The sequence below is a fragment of the Scheffersomyces spartinae genome (genome assembly GCF_019049425.1).
Source record: "Scheffersomyces spartinae strain ARV_011 chromosome Unknown scaffold_6, whole genome shotgun sequence".
In the NCBI taxonomy this organism is placed as follows: domain Eukaryota; kingdom Fungi; phylum Ascomycota; class Pichiomycetes; order Serinales; family Debaryomycetaceae; genus Lizanozyma; species Lizanozyma spartinae.
The window spans coordinates 161,331-180,330 of NW_025065053.1; the positions used below are offsets into that span (position 1 = coordinate 161,331).

The following is a 19,000-nucleotide window of genomic DNA, read 5'->3' on the forward strand; positions in this document are numbered from 1 at the left end:
CTAACCTAATCATTCTTCTTACTATCGTCAACTTCAGGAAACGAAGAAACATCCGGAATTGCCTTGTGGACCGCAGGATTCAAAATCCCGTGCTTTAAATCTCGTTCCTTCTCTAATTCCTCTTCCTGCTTCTTAACATTGGGTTCAACTTCAGGAAACGAGTCAACGTCAATAACCGGCTTATGGCTCCCCGGATCAAGAATAGCATTTTTTTGAATCCGTTGGTTCTCTAATTCCTGTTCCAGCTTTCTTACATCAGGCTCAACGTCAGGGAACGAGTCAACATCCACAATTGGTTTATGACTACCAGGTTCAAGAATTGGATCATTCTTCTTTTGTTGTCCATGTTGAGCCTCCCATTCTTCTTCTTGTTTCCTCACTTGTGGCTCAATGGGTCTATTCATAAGATTATGAAGAATTCCATGTCTGTTGGGCCCCCTCAATTGTTCATGAGGCTTGTTAACTTTGGACAATGGAACCCTCTTGCCGTTCCCAACATCAATCATAATATCTTCTGGGGTCTTGCCCTCAAGCGATTTGAGAACCTCTTGCATGTTATCGTCACTCATGGCTATCTGTTGACTGGTAGTAATAGTAGTACTTATCAATAATATCGTATAAAGAATAGTAAGTAGTTTCATAAAGAAGATGGCAAAAGGAAGCTGAGCTCCGTTTGGCAAGTCAGGACGGTGGCATTGCTATAAGGGGGTCTTTTATATACAGACTACATTTTAAAAGGCAACTTGTGGAGTAGAATAATATGCAGTATTCAAAGTGCCGGGTAACGCTGTAACTGTTAACTACTAATCAGATCTGGTAAGTAACGTATACTACTAGCTATTATAGTATTAATATTATGCTTATGATGTGGGAATCCCCCCTGTACCAGAGTTAATACCTACCTCGGCTATCATGAGTGAGTTGGTTGAAACAGTGTGGATAATGGTGAACATGACTATAAGATGTAACCCTAGACAATAAAAGAAAAAGAGCATTCTTGTTGCCCGGGTTGATAAGACAGCTCTGGTGAATGAAATGAAAAGTCTTTCAATTGGTGATAACCTGGCATTGATTCTTTCTTGTTCTCGTATACGGAATTGTTCAATTGGATGCAATTTGGTTTCATATGACTTTTGATACGGATTATCTTCCAAGTCAATAGCATTCTGTTTAGGTAATAAAGTCCGACGTTGATGATGATTATCCTTCTTACCGTGTTGAGTGTTAATAGCTGCAAGATACCGAGTTTTTTCATATAATTCTTCATTATCCTTCTTCAATTGATTGATTTGTCGTCTCATATCACTAACAATGTTGAATTGTTTCTTCACTTCCTCTTCTAATTCATTGTTTCTGTCTCTAAATCTATCTCTTTGTTTAGTAATAATAGGTAAAATAGAACTTTCCTCACTAACAGGTGCAAGTGAAGGCTTTCTTAACCCTCCAAGATTGTTTCTGGTCATCCTTGTAACTCCAGTCATACCAGAAATAATTGAAGCATTATCATTAATAACACTTCCAGTGGCATCTTGCACATCAACCAAATCATTTTCAAGATTAACAGCAAGTTGTTGAACTTTGGAAAGTTCAGTTTTGGTAGCATTCAAATCTCCTTCTAATTGACTGATTTTAACTTCATAATCCTCTTGTTTGGCTCTCATGGTAGCTAATTCATTAGATAAGACTTTATTCCGACGAGATAAAATCGATCCAAATTCATTCTTATCTTCATTTGCTTCACCATCATTATTATCACTATCTTCTTCTTCACCAAATTCAATTTGCCTTAAAAGTTGTAATTCATGCTTGATTTCATCATAATCACTTGTCTTTGCCAATTTTTCCTTTAGACTTGAAATCTCCAGTTTCACCCGTCCAGAATCTCTGGTGTAGGATTCATTCTTTAATGCGCTCTCGTGCCTAAGATCATCCAATTTTCTTTTGGTTTCATTTAAATTGGCCAATAAAAGTGAGTTTTCACCTTCCAACTCCGAAGTCCTCTTTTCAAATTCAACTTTTAATGATGTAAATTCAGCTTCTTGCTGTGATCTTGATAATTCTGCTCTCAACTTCTCATTACGCTTTTGCAAATCAAATATTCTCTTTTTGGCATTTTCTGCTTCTCGGGATACAACTTCCAATTCAGCCAATATCGATGCAGAATTAATATCCGAGTCACGATGTGCATTTTGGGAATTTAGTTGCAATTCTGTTACTTCTTTAGAAGTTCTCAACTCTTCAATTTGTTTATGATAATCTTTAAGTTGTTGGTTCAACATGGCTTCAGTTTCAACCCAATTTGATTCCTTTTCCTCCAAAAGCGCCTTCATCTCTTCTTCCTTAGCATTCAATTTCAAGCTCATGACTTCAGCATTCTTCTGCTCTGTTTTAAGTAATCTATCTTTTAATTGATCATAATCTGCCTTCTTGCTCAACTCTTCATTCAATCTGGTGATTTCATTCTTCAACTCATCAGCATCAGCCGATTCCATTACTGTGTCCACAGAAATTTCCAACAACGGGCGTGGATCGGGTGCTTCGGCCAATACTCGGTAGATACCAAAGAAATAATTCTCCACAACTTTCTTCTTATTGTTCAAACTATCAATTTCATTCTGATAAAGCTTCAATAAAGGTTTAATTTGATCCAATTTCTCTTCCTCAGAAAGCTTTCTGAACTCTTTGGTCTTTGCAGCCAATTCCTTTCTGCCTAATAAACTGGCCTTTTGATCTTCCTTTAGGGAGATCCCTTGATCATCTAATTGTTTCTGTAATGTGGGCAAGTCAATTTCAGTCCATGATTGAAGCGCATCACTGAAAACATGCGATCCGCTGCTTTTGGAACCACCAACTGGTCTTTTGGATACCAATCCTTCACTATCCATTTCGTATCAAATGTATCGCCAAATGATAATGAGTTTGGTTGTTCTTGTAAACAGCAAACGGTATATTTAGCTCTTGACCGGAAATATATGATCCTGTGCACGACTTCCAAGATAAGCTTTACCAAGTATCAATTCACTGGTCACCATGTTACTATTACGAAGGGGACTAGTGCAAGTAATTCAATACTGGTACAATATTGGTATGTGAAATGTACTACAAACAATTGTTCAGTTATACAATTTTATGCATTAAAAGGTTAGAGGTTTAACTTCTGAATCTAGAAAGCATAGATATACATATACAAATCCAACCATATGGAAAAGGTAAATCCAAGCAGTTTGATTAGATAAAGGTTTCGTAAGGAACAGGAGCCAAGGTTTGAGGAACGTTACCTTCGGTAGCAACAACTCTAGAACCTCTTGGCTTGGCAGGTTGTCTCTTCAAGTAGACAGATTCACCATTAGCCTTAGCTTCTCTCTTGGCAGCAGCGTTAGACTTAACTCTGTTCAAGAATTCTTGTCTACACTTAGAGTGCTTGACGTGTTCAACTCTCAAGTTAACTCTCTTTTCAATGTATCTGTTACCAACAATCTTGTTAACGATGACACCGACGGAGGACTTGGTGATGTTGTAAACAATACCAGTCTTACCATGGTAGAACTTGTGAGGCATACCCTTTTGGATAGAACCGTTAGCCTTGATGTCAACAATGTCACCAACCTTGTATGTCTTCAAGTAGGTGGACAAAGGAATAGCACCGTGCTTCTTGAAGTCACGGGAAAAGGCGTAACGAGTACGAGATCTGTAACCGTGACTATTTTATAATGTTAGTATTCGAACGTTATTTTAATAGTAAATGAATTTGGCCAATAAAAGTTGTTTGAATTAAAACTTGTGTTATTCTTAACTCTACTATTCGATCAAGGATCCCACTACATTAAGGCAGATTTCAAACCACTCATCAAATTCAATTGTATCTCCCTGATCCATAGCCTTTTTTCAGTATTAAGCCTATCTGGTCGAAAATATCAGATGTCCACTTCTATTTCCCACATATTCCACTTCTAATAAAGTGTACTTGGTTTTTAACATGGTCTTCACCACCACACTTTCATTTAAACGATTTCGCTTGCAAGTTTGGGGAGCATTTGGATAACTCTCTTGGCCCGTGTCATTTGAACATTATGGTTCCACATACGATTTACCCATCTTTGATTATTGATATTCAGATATAGTAACCAACCAGAATACTAACGTCCTTTCAATAAAGAATAAATTTTTCACTGGATTTTTCCTCAGGAACGAGTACCGGGAGAACTGTGTGAAGGACCATCATCACCAAAGAAAAAAGTCATCACCACACAGGATCGCATATACTTTTGGGGTTCAGCCCTAATTATCACGTGAATATGGAGGTGACTGTTTAGTAAATCGTACTTCACCCTAGTTTTCAAGTTAACAGAGGCTGCTGTTTAACCGTTAAGATGTCTTATCCATGACAACTACTCAATTGTCACTACTTGCTAGTTGTAACTAAAATGACCCATTAATAAAATACATAATCTACAGAAGTAGATGCTAGATAAGAAAAGTAATTGTCGAGTAAATGACAAGTGATATGAATTAAGTAAAAAGTGAAATGATTTTATATAACCTCAACATCAAAAGATTTATTCTTCATCTTCAGCGGCTTCATCACCACCCTTACCGGCGTTCTTTCTCTTAACTCTACCAGCTCTACCACCACCGTAAGGGGAGTTTTGAGCAAAGTCAATGTGCTTTTGAGAGTCCAATCTAACCATGAAAGATGGAATGTTGACAACTTGCTTACCAACAGCAATATGTCTTTGAGAAATCAAAACTCTGGCGTGGTGGATAGATCTAGCCAAACCCAACTTGAAGACTTGAGTTTGCAATCTTCTTTCCAAGAAATCTTCGATTCTTAAAGCCAAGACATAATCCAACTTCATCTTGTCTTCTGGTAAAACACCGACTCTGACCAATCTTCTGATCAAGGCGTTACCTTCAAATAATCTCTTAGGGTCCTTTTCATCTCTGGTCAACAAGTCACGAGCAGCTCTTCTGATCTTGGACAATTGGAAACCGATTCTGTAGATTTCTCTCTTGTTCTTCAAACCGTATTCACCATCCAACTTCAATTCAGAGTCCAAACGAGCAGATTCGTAAGGTCTCTTTGGGACGGAGTAAGTCTTAGAGTAAGTTCTTGGAGCACCTATGAATTAATGTTAGAATTTGAGTTGATAATAAAAATTAACAATACTCAATAATTACAATATACAAAAGGATTTACACTCATTTCAAACACTTGCTTTACAAAAATACTGTGGTTGTAAGGAAACATTCCATGCTTCCAATACCAACCCCATACATCAAGTAAAAAATACTTGTAATGGTAGTATCTTAGGTTTCATTACGCTTCAATAAGTCAGCATTCGCATGTCTTGAATTAATGATAGGCGTAGGTATTTTACCTAGTGACTGAAGTGTCGGGAGTTCAGTCACGAATGAAAAAGCTTCAATACACTTGAAGGTGATATTGATGTTTGAAATGAGGACCCGAACCTCTAGCTTGTGGGTGTAATACCATATAAGCTATTGAAGGCTGTATAAAGTGAACTTATTAGTATTGCAGTGTCTATGGAATGTACATACGAGGCATGTTGACTTATGTTCTTGAGATGAAGAAAGAAAGGAAAAGAAGAGAAAGAGGAGAGTGAAAATTTTCAAGGTTTTTTAAAGTACATTTTGCAAGAAGACACACAGGAAAAAAATGTACGTGAAAATTCATCAGAGAATTTTTCATTTTTTGGTTTGTGCACGCTTTTGTACTTTTGAAGAGAGCCTTGACTTATCGTTCGTGCTCAAAGTAACTGAGAGTGTAGGTAAATCTCAGCACTAAGAAAGTATTGAGTGCAGTATACATGTAGTGGATCACGTTGTACCTAGTTATCAATAGGGTAAACTGAAAGATAAAGATAAGCTGATAAGTCGTCCATAGACGGTACAATTGTAAGATGAAATTCATGGCATTAGTTTCTGGGGGTAAAGACTCTTTCTTTAATATACACCACTGTTTATCACAAAGACATGAGTTAATTGCATTAGCCAATTTATATCCACCTAAAGCCCAAGATAACGATGAGATAGACTCATTTATGTTTCAAACTGTAGGCCATGATGTCATTGATTACTATAGTCAGTGTTTGGATGTACCCTTGTATCGTCAAGAGATCAGTGGAAAATCAGCTAATCAGGATCTCGAATATTCCATAACCATGAATGATGAGATCGAAGATCTCTATCAATTACTTGCCAGAGTTAAGGAAATTCATCCTGAAGTGCGTGGAGTGAGTTGTGGTGCAATTTTATCACATTATCAGAGAACTAGAGTGGAAAACGTATGTGAGAGATTAGGTTTGGTCTCCCTTACATACCTTTGGCAAAGAGATCAAATGGAATTGATGGGTGAGATGTGTGCCAACGGACTTGATGCTAGATTAATAAAAGTTGCAGCCATTGGTTTAAATGAGAAACATTTGGGGAAGTCTATTAGTGAAATGTACCCTATTTTGATCAAGTTGAATGCTATGTATCAAGTTCATATTTGTGGAGAAGGTGGTGAGTTTGAAACCTTGGTGTTGGACTCACCTATTTTCAAAAAATTCAAGTTAGAGATTAGAGAACAACAAATAATACAGCATTCTAATGATGATGTTTACTATTTAAGACTTAAGTTGAATCTAGTTCCCAAAGAGGAGTCTTCTCTTCCAACTTTAGGACGACCAATTTTGAATGCATTCTCTGAGGAAGCCTTAGAACATATTGATAAAGTCTCACCTATTCAGGTTCCCAATGTATCATTACTTTCTCTTGAAGTTCAAGCAGCCACCACCACCAATTACGAACCTTGTTACAAAGTTGTAACCACCAAAAGAAGAGTGTACATCAATAACTTGGTCTCTTCGGCCTCTGGTGGCATAGTGGAACAAGCAAGTGAAATATTCAACAAATTAAAGACAATACTTGATGAGAACGGTGTCACATTTAATGATATTCAGCATGTAAATATGCTTCTCAAAGACATGTCTGAATTTGGACAAATAAACAAGACTTATCACACTCGATTTGCTGGGTTATTCCTTCCACCATCCAGAATTTGCATCTCAACCACTTTGGGGTCTCATGACTTACAATTATCATGTGTTGTGCTTAAAAATAAAGGCAGAAAGCAAGGTACTCATATACGTTCAATTTCATATTGGGCGCCTCATAACATCGGACCTTATTCTCAAGTAAGAGTGGATGAAGTAGAAAAGTATAAGTTGGCTACAATATCAGGGCAAATTCCTTTGATTCCCTCCCTGATGGAATTAGAAACCACCAGAGATCATTTTAGGGAGTCCATCTTAGCATTGCAACACTTGGATAGTGTTAGAAAAATAGTAGACATCGATGAATGGGCTTTTATTATTGGGTTTATTACGCCTGAGTTTCCTATAGACGTTGCTCTATCGACAAGCAAGGCATACTTTGAAGAATATGATGGATCCTTGATGGACAGAATGGTGATAGTAACTGTTCCTGCGTTACCTCGGGGTGCACGAGTAGAATGGGGTGCGCAAGCATTCTCTAATAAGGTATCCATGTATGAAAATGATGACGGCGAAGATGAAGAAGACCCCATTGATTCTCAAAAAGGGGAACTCATTATTGGTAGTAAAGATTGTCAAATGAAGCTTGGAGTATATTTTACCAATGATTTTGAGCAAATAAAGAACATAGCAGTGGCTGGACAATATCAACAAGTTTTCACCCCATATGAAAACACATCACAGTTCAAAGATTTCGATTTTGATCTTTTACCTGTTTTTGGAGTTTATGATTCTATGGGTACTCATTACAAGTATTGCGTTATCCAGAAAGTCGAATATAATTGATGGTTAGTCCTGTTTCCCCAAGTCCAAATTAGCGTCACTTGAAGGCCCCTCATATACTAAATTTGGTGGGATGAATATTCCTTTCTTTTTCGCTTTAGTTATCAAGTCTGTATGTTCCTGTTTAAGCAAATCAATATAGTCTGCCAGTTTTGTCAAGATATTTAACTCCAGTCTATTTTCACTTTCAGATAACGTGGGGGTAAGAGAAACAATTTTGTCGAACTCTGATCGTATATTCTCTCTTCTTTTCTGTTCACTGGCAATATGATGTGCTTTCTTTTGTTCTTCACTCAACGTTGAAGTTTTGTTTGACTTTTTGTCATCGGAGTCGCTCATATTGTGGAGATTGAAGCCTTAATTAGTATATAGCCCTAATGCCTACTCATTCAAATTCCAATATATTAATCTTAATCTATAAATTGATTGCAGTAACACCTGATAAGTAAATCCTACAATTATTATGACAACTTGTCTTCATGTGAAACTTTTGAGTCTCTTTCCGTGTTAGGAATATAGATGGATTTTCCACTAGTGTCACATAACCGAACTGTAAGGTAAAACGCCCCCACTTTTTACAACGGAACATGTTTACAAATCATAGAAGGATTTCGTAAACACTATCGCCATCTGCCTACAATTACATTGAATGAGCTCACTGTCAGGCCTAATGGTTAGATATACGGTGTTTGTGAGTAGAAGTATATTTTACAAATTTGTGGAGTAATTGTGCAAGAAATAAATGGATATTTCATGACAAAGTATGAATTCGACACAACGACATTATCATTGCTACGGGGTCACGGTTCAATGTTTACTAAGCTGTATACTGTATTCTCTATTCTATACACAGAAAGAGTACTAATGGCTACTTTAAGACACAGCAGTAGATGCTATGGCTTATGTGTACTTTTTAACATGTGCGAAGTGAAGCTGCAACTAATAAAGTTCCCCATATGGTATAAGAAACAGTGCATAACGTTCTCTACATTAAAATATCTGACCACAGATTTTGTATTTTACGCAGACAACATCCAAAATCTACAACACTGAAGGTATGTTGCACCACAATCGTACTAGTGATATTATGTCATGTAGCAAGCTTGTAACAAAGTGTAAAGGTCGTAAATGTCATACAGTCATCCAAGTAAAGTTCACTTTTCAACACACATGAATTTCACATTTGAACCAAACAATGTTGATCTATAGGAAAAGCAACCTATTAAATTTCTTAGGTATTATCTATAGTTAAACATCACCTTTGAGTAATGCCTCATTTATAGATCAGCAGAGATTCTTAAACAACCCCACATGTTGATATAAGGTTGTAGGTGCCCCCTTTACTTCAACTATACCACACACATGTACGCGTTAACACAAGTTCACATACTTAAGTGCTTGGATTGGAATAGGCCGCACCACAGAATGAAAGAGTCGTGACTACAACTATACAGGGCTACATTTTATAATAGGAACTCCAAGCTTTTGTCGAAAGTATTCCCGGGTTGGTCACCTATAAAGTTCGACCTCTTTCTCCTGAAGGCAATTAGTATGATATTGACGTCTAGGTAGTAGACAATTAACTAATCATGGCTGAAACAGCGGCACTGTCAGGTTCTCTGCTGACCAACCTCAGTGATTCATTCCCATTATATGGCGGCGGCGCCTCATCATCTAGAAAGGTAATAGTTGGTCCACAAACTGAATTCAATCCTGAGACTAACAAGAACATAGTGCTCTTCCTTGATGGAACTAGCAATGAGTTTGGTACCAACCCCTACACAAATGTACTTCGTCTCTTTCAAATGACCTTGATGGACGAAAAAAGTCAAGTGTGTTACTATCAACCAGGTATTGGGGCCCGATTTGAAGCGGAAAGCGAAGACAATGTAGTGACAAACATGATTGATGAAGCCATAGCTACATCACTTTCACGTCATGTCGTGGCTGCTTATAACTATATTGTATCCCAGTACAAGCCAGGTGATAGAATATATTTATTTGGCTTTAGTCGTGGTAGTTTTACATGCCGTGCACTTGCGGGTATGATAGAAAGAGTGGGGTTATTATATCGTGGTCTTGAGCATTTAACGAACCAAGCTTGGGAATATTATAGTAACTGGCAAAAGGCCCAGGCTCAAGCTCAAACAGATGACATGAGAACTTTGTTTGAAGTATTTGGTGAGACATTTTGCAGACTCAATGTTAACATCTATTTCATGGGGATTTTTGACTCTGTAAACTCTGTGGGGTTGTTGAGAGATAAGATGTTCCCTTATGTGATTCGCAGTTCCAACGTTGTTCATACAAGACATGCTATCAGTCTTGATGAACGTAGGGCAAAATTCAAGGAATTATTTATTAAAGACGCTGAATCAAGATTGAAGGAAGTGGAACAAGGTGGTAGCAGTAGTGAAGTTGAGGAATCTTTCAAGGAGCTAATGTTTTCAGGAAATCATGGGGATGTGGGAGGCGGCTGGCATACTGATACTACGGTTGAAGGGTCTGTTCCATCAGATCACCCATGGGATAAACAATTAAGATATTTAAGTGGAGTTCCTATGAGATGGCTCTTGAAAGAGGCCCAAACTATGGGTGTTTTGTTTCAACCAAAGGATATTGATGACTTCAACTCAAAACAAGCAATCCAGTATACTTTGTTTGGGTATTGGCATGATATTTTATCCTTTAACTCTTCACCTCAATTGAAATTCATTCCTAAATCCAGTGAATCATTAAACACACAAGACGAAATTGCATCTAAGTCTAAGTTGTTTAAATTACAGGAAAATCCTCCCCAGAAGTTGACTCGATTTGATGGTCGTGGGTATGGTACTTTGTTGAAGACCTTGTTTTGGTGGATTTTGGAGGTGGTTCCATTTGCAGTGAAAAAAGATCGTGCAAGCCAAGCTGAATTAACTGGTTTAATTAGGGAATGCAATCACCACAATCGTAAGTTTTGCTTAGTTTTCACTCCTAATTTCGGTAAACACCGTGACATCAATTACACTGCTGACTATCATTGGAGCGTGTTCTATCGTATCCACTTTATCACCAACTATACCCCTGGTAACATAAAATATAATAATCAAGTATCGTTACAAGATAAATGGGGGTTGGGTACAAAATTCATTAACCTGATGAAGGTTAAGGAATCAGCCTTTTCTGAAGACTTGTGGGAAGAAATTGAAGAATTCCGTGACAAGTTAAACAATTTGCCAACAAACTCACCAAAGGACTATATTCTGTTAATCAAAAACGACAGGAGTGAATTCTGGTTGTACTTGATTGATGATTACGCATAAGAAGGGCTTTCAAACGCTGAATACGTTCTATTACAATATCAATAACTCTATGATGAATTTACGACCTTATTAAGCATGAATGTTTGTTGGACATAGTAAACTAACTTGTAAATACGAACACTTTCCCCGTATACTAGAAGAAGGGTTAGATTGTCTACTAAAGAAAAGATTTACAAAATGCAACATTTGTACGACTTCACATAGTATGATAACTAGCCAAGCATGTTACAAATTTGCGATAGCAGTAGCTACAGCCTAATATGACAGAAGCTGTCACTGTCAATGGTACGTAAATTGAGGACACAAATTTTGGTGGTATAACTCAATCTTGGGTTGGAATAGTTAACCACTATCAATTGAATCTTTCCGAGACAACGGTAGGTGTGGATACATACGGTAATATTTTGACTCACGGCCAAATAGTGTCACGTATGTTGGGGAACAGCTTAAGCCAGCTTCTGGTAGTATCATGACATTAATAGTGATATTATAAGCATCTACCACAATGCAACAAAGCTTGTACATTAAGATTGCACATGATTGTCGTGGCAAATACACGCGATAAAACGTAACCAGGGTACAAAAGTAATGTTGATGTTATGCACTTGAAGGGAAACCTTAGCCCAGTCGTGGGAAGACACAAGATTTGCAACCCATGAGCGATAAGCACCTCGCCTCCTTTTGCTACGAAAATTTTTTATCTCGGGTTTAAGGTTGTGGCACCAAAATGTCAAAAGTTTTAAGTGTTTATCATAAATAGTATAATGGCTCGAATGATACAGTTTAAATACCATCTACAAGTAAATACTCAAGTTACTGTTGTATAATTAGTGTATTAGCAATAAATTTGAAGTAAGACAGAATAATAAAACAATCGGAACTATGCCAATTAACAGCAAAACATTAAAGAAAAAAAAGGAACGTGGTAGTAAACAACATGGTTAACCAAGTAGTTTGCATTTAAGTGTTCCACCTTGAAGGGTTGGTTCACCACACCCTTTTACCCTGGCATTAAAATAAAGCAGATCATTTGCTTGTTCTGTGCCCAAAGGCTAGAAATCCCTTAGCATTTAATTAAGTAGTCAAACTTACAAAACCAAAGCAATGGCACCAGCAGCAGCAGCACCCAACAAACCAGCAGAAGCAATGTTGACACCGGCAGAACCCTTAGAAGAAGAGGTAGTGTTAGAACCGTTGGAGGTGTTGTTAGCAGCAGAAACAACAGTAGCGGCGGTGATAGCGAGGACGATGGTCTTGAATTGCATTATGAAAGATAGTATTGGTGGTTGGAAAAGGAGAAGAAAAAAGACTCTACAAACTTTAACTTAGCCAGAAATGAGGGCACCCTTAGGCTAATTTATAGTTGCCAACAGGTCCCGGAAAAAAAAAACAATGTATTTTCCCACATGGACAAATTATCATCTACGATACACTCCCTATCGAGGACCGCCTGCAATAAGCAGAGCCTCATTTTATTTCGTTCCACGCCACGCCACGCCAAAAGTCAACTATGCTACGCCGCCATCTCAACCCTCACACACTCCTCGGAACACAAAACAAAGCCAAAGTATATTTTTATTGTTCTGCCAGGATACACGATTGTTAGATTCAACGATGGTCTACATTCCACAAATTTGAACACCAATGATTTTATTAAGTACTTTAATGAACTCTTGTGGGATAATATACGCCCCGGCTTGGTAATATTAATATTTATTCTGATAATTCTGAGCACAGAGTTCGCGTAGGAATAACATATGTTATAGCATTATGTTTTACGATGAAGTAATTGGTCAATAAAAAAAGTGGTGGTATGGAAGGGCTTAAGCTCATAAAGTTAGGCCGCAAACCACGATTCTTTTCTGAAAGATTTACTCATTTTGCTATGTCACCGGATGTCTGGTTTATACACTACCCGGTCTATTTTAAGTCCATTTACATATTTAAAATACGAAATACAGTTATTTTTGTGTGGTTGGAAACAATCTAGTTTAGTTATGATAGACACGAGGGGCATCCCGTTAGTGGCGTCTCTACCTAGATTTGTTTTAATAATCGTAATATTCGATCACACAGAAATACTATGTACTGGAGATTGCAATTTGATTACTTTTCTGTTTGTGCTTTATAGTTATTTGGAACCTTTTAATTTCGAGTAATAAATTAAGTTGACTTCTAGGTCGACAAATGATGTGGTCTAACGGATTTTGTGCAGCAACAAAGTCATCGGATTATATGCAGTACAGTAATTTGAGTACTTAATTTACTTAAAAGGGTCAAAGGTCTGAAGTAATACAGATACAGATGGTACAACCCTGTATAATCATGTCACAACCATCATCATCCTCTACATAAGTTTCAAATGTGTGCACTAACTTCTTGTAGTTAGTACATTTTAATTTGATAATCTTTTCCCGGGTACACCTATTCTTTCCTCTCTCTCAAATAGCTGCTATTTTTCCTCCCCCACGTCCACCCCACAAACACCTCCATTTTAACCCCACTTCAATGAAAACAATCTCCTAAAATAACCATGCTATTAACTGTATATTATACACTGAGCATGTGTCTGCATTAACACTTGCCCCTATACATGATCTTCATCTCCGAATCTAGGTCCAGATTTCCATATCTGCATTTAATTGCTTTCTTCTTTACCGTTCTATTGTATAGAAAATTTGCCTAAAGAGTGTTTTGTTACGCTATGAAGACATGCAACTAGCCCCTTGGACCTGTTTTACCTTTTAAGGAAGGAACGCGTCCTGTAAGAATTTGTGATTTTACCGACGATACAACCTTATAGCTTTAAATGCCTTACGTTAATATTCTAACCAATTTTAGAGATGGTTGTGACTCAGGCAATGAGTTGATTGTACGTGTGGTATCGTTATTCTATGGTGACATCTCGAATCAAGACACTTTCCTCTCCCATTCCTAAACAACCAAGAACTTCTACACTTTCATTATCTGCACCAGTCAGCTCTATCGTAGATTTGATACTCAGATCCATCTGAAATATAGTCGAAGATCCACCGTACAAAATGTCCTTCTCAACTCCTACCCGATTATTGATAACCACTGTCACCTTGGATGATGGCAATTGGTTCATGGGATGATTGAGAAATGGAAAGAAGCGTAATATCCAATAATCATTCGTGCTTTTCAGTGGTTCATGTGCAATAAATGTTGGATCACAAGGATCATCAGAAGTTTCAGAGGTTTCAGTATCCCAAAACTTTTCAAATGGTTTAGCTAATTTCAGCTTTTCTTCACTAGACAAACCTTCTTCAATACTTGGTGATAATGATGATAACCAAGCTGTTGGAAAAAGAATAAGTTTGACTTGGTTAATCAAACAACTAAGACTGAACTCAAACTTATTGAATGGCGCAGTAAATTCATAAGGATTCATATCCATGCATATCCCGAGTGCAGTACGGATTGGCTTGTAGTCCTTTTCGCCATCTCTATTAAGGTAATAGGATTTATCCCATATAATGTCGAATTTAGGAAAGAATGGATAATCATCAGGCTTTTCGGGATTCTCGTGACAGCCCCATTGTTTATCAGTTTCGTAAAGAAAAGTCTTTCTGTAATTTACAAGTAAGCTTCCCAGGGGTGCAGTAAGTAAACATGAATTATGAGTCACTTGTTGTGGAGTTGTTTCAGGATATCCAATCAAAGTGAAGCATTTGTATTGTTTGCTAAGCTCCTGAGCTAATAAGAAGCTAACTCCATCTCCTGGAGGTGTGGGCTCTAAAAATGGCTTAATATGTTGCGGACTATCAAAATTATACCCAGTAAGAGCTAATTCAGGTAGAACTATCAAATCTACCTCCTTTTCTTTAGTTGACTTCTGAGCAAAGGCATCGCCTAGTAACTTTTTAACTTTGGCAATGTTCTTCTCTAATTCACCCACACGAGGGTTGAATTGGACACAAGCAATACGGAGATTCATCTGTTGCCTTTAGTTTTAAGCAACCGTTTAGTGATGGCATTGGAGGTTGAGATAAAAAAGTACGTTGTTTGTGAGTATTACATAAGATATTATGTAATCAACTTTACTCTGAAAAAATCTGGATGTATCGATCTGATGGTTTATCAACTATTTTAGATTTACAATTTATACTGTTTTTAGCTAGCATCTATAGGTATATCATTTTTAGTGCCTGTTCATACATAATTACCAGTTGTACGAATAATTACGTATTATTAAGTCATGGCAGACTCTGCTTTTCTCCGATGTGAGCATTCTTTGTCGCATTCACTATTCTTATCGTATTTTGTAACGATATCTCGCATAGCTTCCTTTTGTGCAGTTAGACTTTACCTGTAAAAGCACTTGAATTCCTTGACATATCTAAACGCAAAGTGGGATCATCTAATCGTATTAAAGCTTTTCCCGGCTTTCGTAGGTTTCCTATATTGAGAGTGAACAGAAATAAGTTTCCTTTGACATCCACGTCAAAGACCGTTTGACAGGTTGGTTCGCGACACATGATTATCCTGTGCGTCAAAAACCCAAACGACATTCAGGCAGGGTGTGAGCAATTTATGATATTACCATTATTATGAATAAAAAAATAGTAGTTGTATACGCAGGTAGGCTTTAGGGAACAAGGGAAATCTCATTAGTTATTCCGCTTAAAAGGGATGTTCAATTACTGGTATCAGTGAAGTATAACCGATGGGGGAATAACTCCTTACAAATTTAAAGCTGACCAACGTCTGGCGTTATAGAATGGTCAAATAAAATCTATAGAACTAAAGAAAAATCTTTTCTATAATGTATTTACGAAGAAAAAAGAGAAGCTATGTTGATTCCCAGATATTAGAACAATCTGAGTAAAACCAAAACCAGATCGGCGAGTCGGACATGTTGACTAACTAACTTGCTTCATTAGTATTTGTGAAAGTTGACTGTGACGCCCATTATCATACTCCGAAAATTAGATCGACGTGGTTATCATATTGCAGAGATAAGTCTCTGTCTTGTGATTGTATTCGTTTTCTGTTTGCACCATCAAACTACTCCAGAGCATAAGTTTGAGTGGCTTCGCTACTACATTAGTTCTCGTAAGATCTTAACAGACATTGGATTTTTTCAAGGTCTTCCAGATAACTTTTACCGAAAAGTAACTTCTAGTCATGTTTATAAGAACGAGACCAGCACAGATAAGATCACTGTCAATTCCGGATTGAAAAATATTTAGATACTACCGATAAACCTCATGTCATTAGAGTTCTGGAACATGACAAGCTTCTCCAATACAGCCCTTTGATGCACGAGTCACGTTCGGTCTTTTGGCACTGTATTTATCTCAATCATCAAAGGAGATCACATATGATGGTGTAACATTACCTTATTTCCATTTGGCGGATTATGTTGCACTTGTTGAAGATTTTGTCCGTATTATTCTGGAAGAATCATCTATGTGTGCGCATACATTCCCAGTAACTCTTGCTTAAGACAACACAGAAGAACAGGAGACTATTAAGCCTGATGTAACTCAAGAGGTGTTGAAAAGATAGTCTGCCATGTTGATCCGAAATAAGTCAGCATTCACAAACCCAGAAGGCATTCAAATTGTTAAAACTTTGCTCCAACTCAAGCAAGATAAAAACCATAGTATGTGACGACATATCCACCTGAAATCTGAAAGTTACCAAATTAAAGATCCAGTTTATCTCAAACATATGTATATGAGTTCATGCCCGCTCCAAATCTGATAGTGATGTTGTGTTGCCCTTCAGTGAATTCTAAATTGCCCAGTAAAATCCCCTTGAAGATATCGAAAAACGTGAAGGGTCCAAAGGTATCCAGGTTCCAAAAATGTTGATTCAGTTAACTTAAATGCACTGATTCTGTTGACTCATGAAGATTTTATTGAAGGCACTGCAAAATACCTCGAGGATAAGGATACTTTGAATAGTCACTCAAAGCAATACTACGATTCTAAGGTTTCTGAACCTTTAAAATATCTTGACGAAGCTCTCATAACTCAAAAGTCAGCCTCTGATGATCATTAAGATTGGAGGTTCTTTGGAGGAGTACTTGAAACTACAACTAAAGGAGGGGACACCACAGTCTTCCTGTTGAATAACGATCGTGATAAATTGAATGGCACTTACACTTTTACCACTATGCATATGCATTCTATCAGAGCATGGTTTTTGTTCACTCAGACACATGGCTTAAAATATCGTTGGCTCATGGTACTCATTTGGGTTGGCTTTCAGATGGGCCCATTCCCCGAAATAAAGATTACGAAATGCAAATGCCAATCAAAAATTGCACTTATTAGCAAAGCAGTTCAATCAAAGCATGGTAATCGACTTGGCAGGAGAGAATAATAGTGAGATCGAATACGGGAGGTATTTCATAGATCTTACCCCTACTTTACCACATCGTAACCAAGATAAACTAAATATCATAGACGAGGTTTACTGATGTTGACACAGGGTTCTATATCGATATTACTGGGTTAGCAGGTTCGGAACAACCGGTGATTGATTTATCGATATATGATGGACTACCTAAATCTGTGGGATTCGGTTACTATGCCAAAAAATATTTGCCTACAACTGTCGAAATAAGCACTTTGCTAGTTGGATAATTTGTCACTACTTTGGTTTACAACTTTCCAAAGATATTATATTCCTCATTCTTACAAACAGTTTCTTCAGAAAGAATATCCAAATCATAAGAAACCATTCCATAAACGCCAGGTTTATGTACCATATGGACGTACATGGTTACCTTCTAATTTTGTATTTGGCACATAATCAATGGCCTAATTATTGACTATGTCTACAACAATCAATACAACATAAATACTAGCGATTTTGTTTGCGCAGAATGCCACTCAAAATCTCTTCAATTCGTAAATACAAGTATTATCTTGACCATATAAGTGATTCAATTACATGGTTCAATTCGTATGCCTTGTACCGTTCGATAAAGATTATCTGAAGTTTGTTTGGTAGCGCCGTCGACGGCCAATGAGATTCAAAAGGAATCGAATGAAAATGGGGTGAGATTTTTTTTTGACCAGTCGCACGCCAATAGGAGGCCCTCTTCAGAACGAAAAAAACCACCAATAGTCAGGCACTAACAAAGTTGACAAGAGAGAACCCAACAGCATTAGTAAACTCTTGCATTTATTCACGAGCCCAATCATGTTCAGAAGAGTCACACAAAGAACATTCACCAGATTCAACAGTCACGGACCAGTTTCCAAGTTGATCAATGAAACTGCTTTCCCTGCTGCTAAGGTAGACAAGGTTGCTGGTGAAGAATTCATTAAGAATGCCAGTGAAAAGGCTGCTCACTCTGAAGGTATCACCAACTTGTGGAAGAAGATTACTTATTTCGTTGCTTTCCCAGTTATTGCTTTGACTGCTCTTCCAATTGCTAACGTTGAAATGAAGCATGCTAAGCACCGTGAACACCAAAAACATTTGAGTGATGAGGAATGGCCAACTCAATACGATTACATGAACCTCAGATCCAGAAAGTTCTTCTGGGGTGATGGTGACAAGACTTTGTTCTGGAACTCTGATGTTAACAGAAACATTGAAGCTTAAAGCTGACCAAACAATGTTGACAGTTTCCACCTTCTATTCAGTCAAATTATAAGTCTAGTCTAGTTTACTTCTATTATTTCAAGCATATATGTTAAGATACATTTAAAAGAAAATGACTTGTATTTCCGTAGTTCAATGATTTCTACCCTTTAATTAGGTTCATCTTAACTTAAACGACAATAAAACTATAAAGAAGGAGAAACATTAGACAGGAGATTATGAAAGAATTAAATAGCATGGCTTGCATTCAATAGTGCAATGTAACCC

At 37.4% G+C, this 19,000-nt stretch overlaps 10 protein-coding genes across 10 annotated transcripts; 4 read left to right on the forward strand and 6 right to left on the reverse strand.

Annotated features, from left to right (window-relative positions):
• Nucleotides 1–5: 5 nt before the first annotated feature.
• Nucleotides 6–569, reverse strand: ASR3 (Asr3p; the record flags this gene model as incomplete). Its single annotated transcript, XM_043194976.1, has 1 exon — nt 6–569. The coding sequence occupies one exon, from the start codon at nt 567–569 to the stop codon at nt 6–8; it is 564 nt and encodes a 187-aa protein (XP_043050173.1).
• Nucleotides 570–860: 291 nt separating this feature from the next.
• On the reverse strand, nt 861–2,885 carry KQ657_004303 (uncharacterized protein; the record flags this gene model as incomplete). Its single annotated transcript, XM_043194977.1, has 1 exon — nt 861–2,885. The coding sequence occupies one exon, from the start codon at nt 2,883–2,885 to the stop codon at nt 861–863; it is 2,025 nt and encodes a 674-aa protein (XP_043050174.1).
• Nucleotides 2,886–3,228: 343 nt separating this feature from the next.
• Nucleotides 3,229–4,095, reverse strand: RPL21A (60S ribosomal protein eL21; the record flags this gene model as incomplete). The annotated part of the gene is made up of 2 exons (XM_043194978.1): nt 3,229–3,700; nt 4,085–4,095. The coding sequence occupies 2 exons, from the start codon at nt 4,093–4,095 to the stop codon at nt 3,229–3,231; spliced, it is 483 nt and encodes a 160-aa protein (XP_043050175.1).
• Nucleotides 4,096–4,556: 461 nt separating this feature from the next.
• RPS9B (40S ribosomal uS4 domain-containing protein) lies at nt 4,557–5,566 on the reverse strand (the record flags this gene model as incomplete). Its single annotated transcript, XM_043194979.1, has 4 exons — nt 4,557–5,119; nt 5,322–5,378; nt 5,470–5,499; nt 5,560–5,566. The coding sequence occupies 4 exons, from the start codon at nt 5,564–5,566 to the stop codon at nt 4,557–4,559; spliced, it is 657 nt and encodes a 218-aa protein (XP_043050176.1).
• A 355-nt stretch (nt 5,567–5,921) lies between these two features.
• On the forward strand, nt 5,922–7,844 carry KQ657_004306 (diphthine--ammonia ligase; the record flags this gene model as incomplete). The annotated part of the gene is made up of 1 exon (XM_043194980.1): nt 5,922–7,844. The coding sequence occupies one exon, from the start codon at nt 5,922–5,924 to the stop codon at nt 7,842–7,844; it is 1,923 nt and encodes a 640-aa protein (XP_043050177.1).
• Nucleotides 7,845–7,847: 3 nt separating this feature from the next.
• On the reverse strand, nt 7,848–8,180 carry INO4 (Ino4p; the record flags this gene model as incomplete). Its single annotated transcript, XM_043194981.1, has 1 exon — nt 7,848–8,180. The coding sequence occupies one exon, from the start codon at nt 8,178–8,180 to the stop codon at nt 7,848–7,850; it is 333 nt and encodes a 110-aa protein (XP_043050178.1).
• Nucleotides 8,181–9,430: 1,250 nt separating this feature from the next.
• On the forward strand, nt 9,431–11,146 carry KQ657_004308 (uncharacterized protein; the record flags this gene model as incomplete). The annotated part of the gene is made up of 1 exon (XM_043194982.1): nt 9,431–11,146. The coding sequence occupies one exon, from the start codon at nt 9,431–9,433 to the stop codon at nt 11,144–11,146; it is 1,716 nt and encodes a 571-aa protein (XP_043050179.1).
• Nucleotides 11,147–14,033: 2,887 nt separating this feature from the next.
• Nucleotides 14,034–15,104, reverse strand: NTA1 (amidase; the record flags this gene model as incomplete). The annotated part of the gene is made up of 1 exon (XM_043194983.1): nt 14,034–15,104. The coding sequence occupies one exon, from the start codon at nt 15,102–15,104 to the stop codon at nt 14,034–14,036; it is 1,071 nt and encodes a 356-aa protein (XP_043050180.1).
• Nucleotides 15,105–16,849: 1,745 nt separating this feature from the next.
• KQ657_004310 (uncharacterized protein) lies at nt 16,850–17,176 on the forward strand (the record flags this gene model as incomplete). The annotated part of the gene is made up of 2 exons (XM_043194984.1): nt 16,850–16,853; nt 16,992–17,176. The coding sequence occupies 2 exons, from the start codon at nt 16,850–16,852 to the stop codon at nt 17,174–17,176; spliced, it is 189 nt and encodes a 62-aa protein (XP_043050181.1).
• Nucleotides 17,177–18,325: 1,149 nt separating this feature from the next.
• On the forward strand, nt 18,326–18,733 carry COX13 (cytochrome c oxidase subunit VIa; the record flags this gene model as incomplete). Its single annotated transcript, XM_043194985.1, has 1 exon — nt 18,326–18,733. The coding sequence occupies one exon, from the start codon at nt 18,326–18,328 to the stop codon at nt 18,731–18,733; it is 408 nt and encodes a 135-aa protein (XP_043050182.1).
• Between the last annotated feature and the right edge of the window lie 267 nt (nt 18,734–19,000).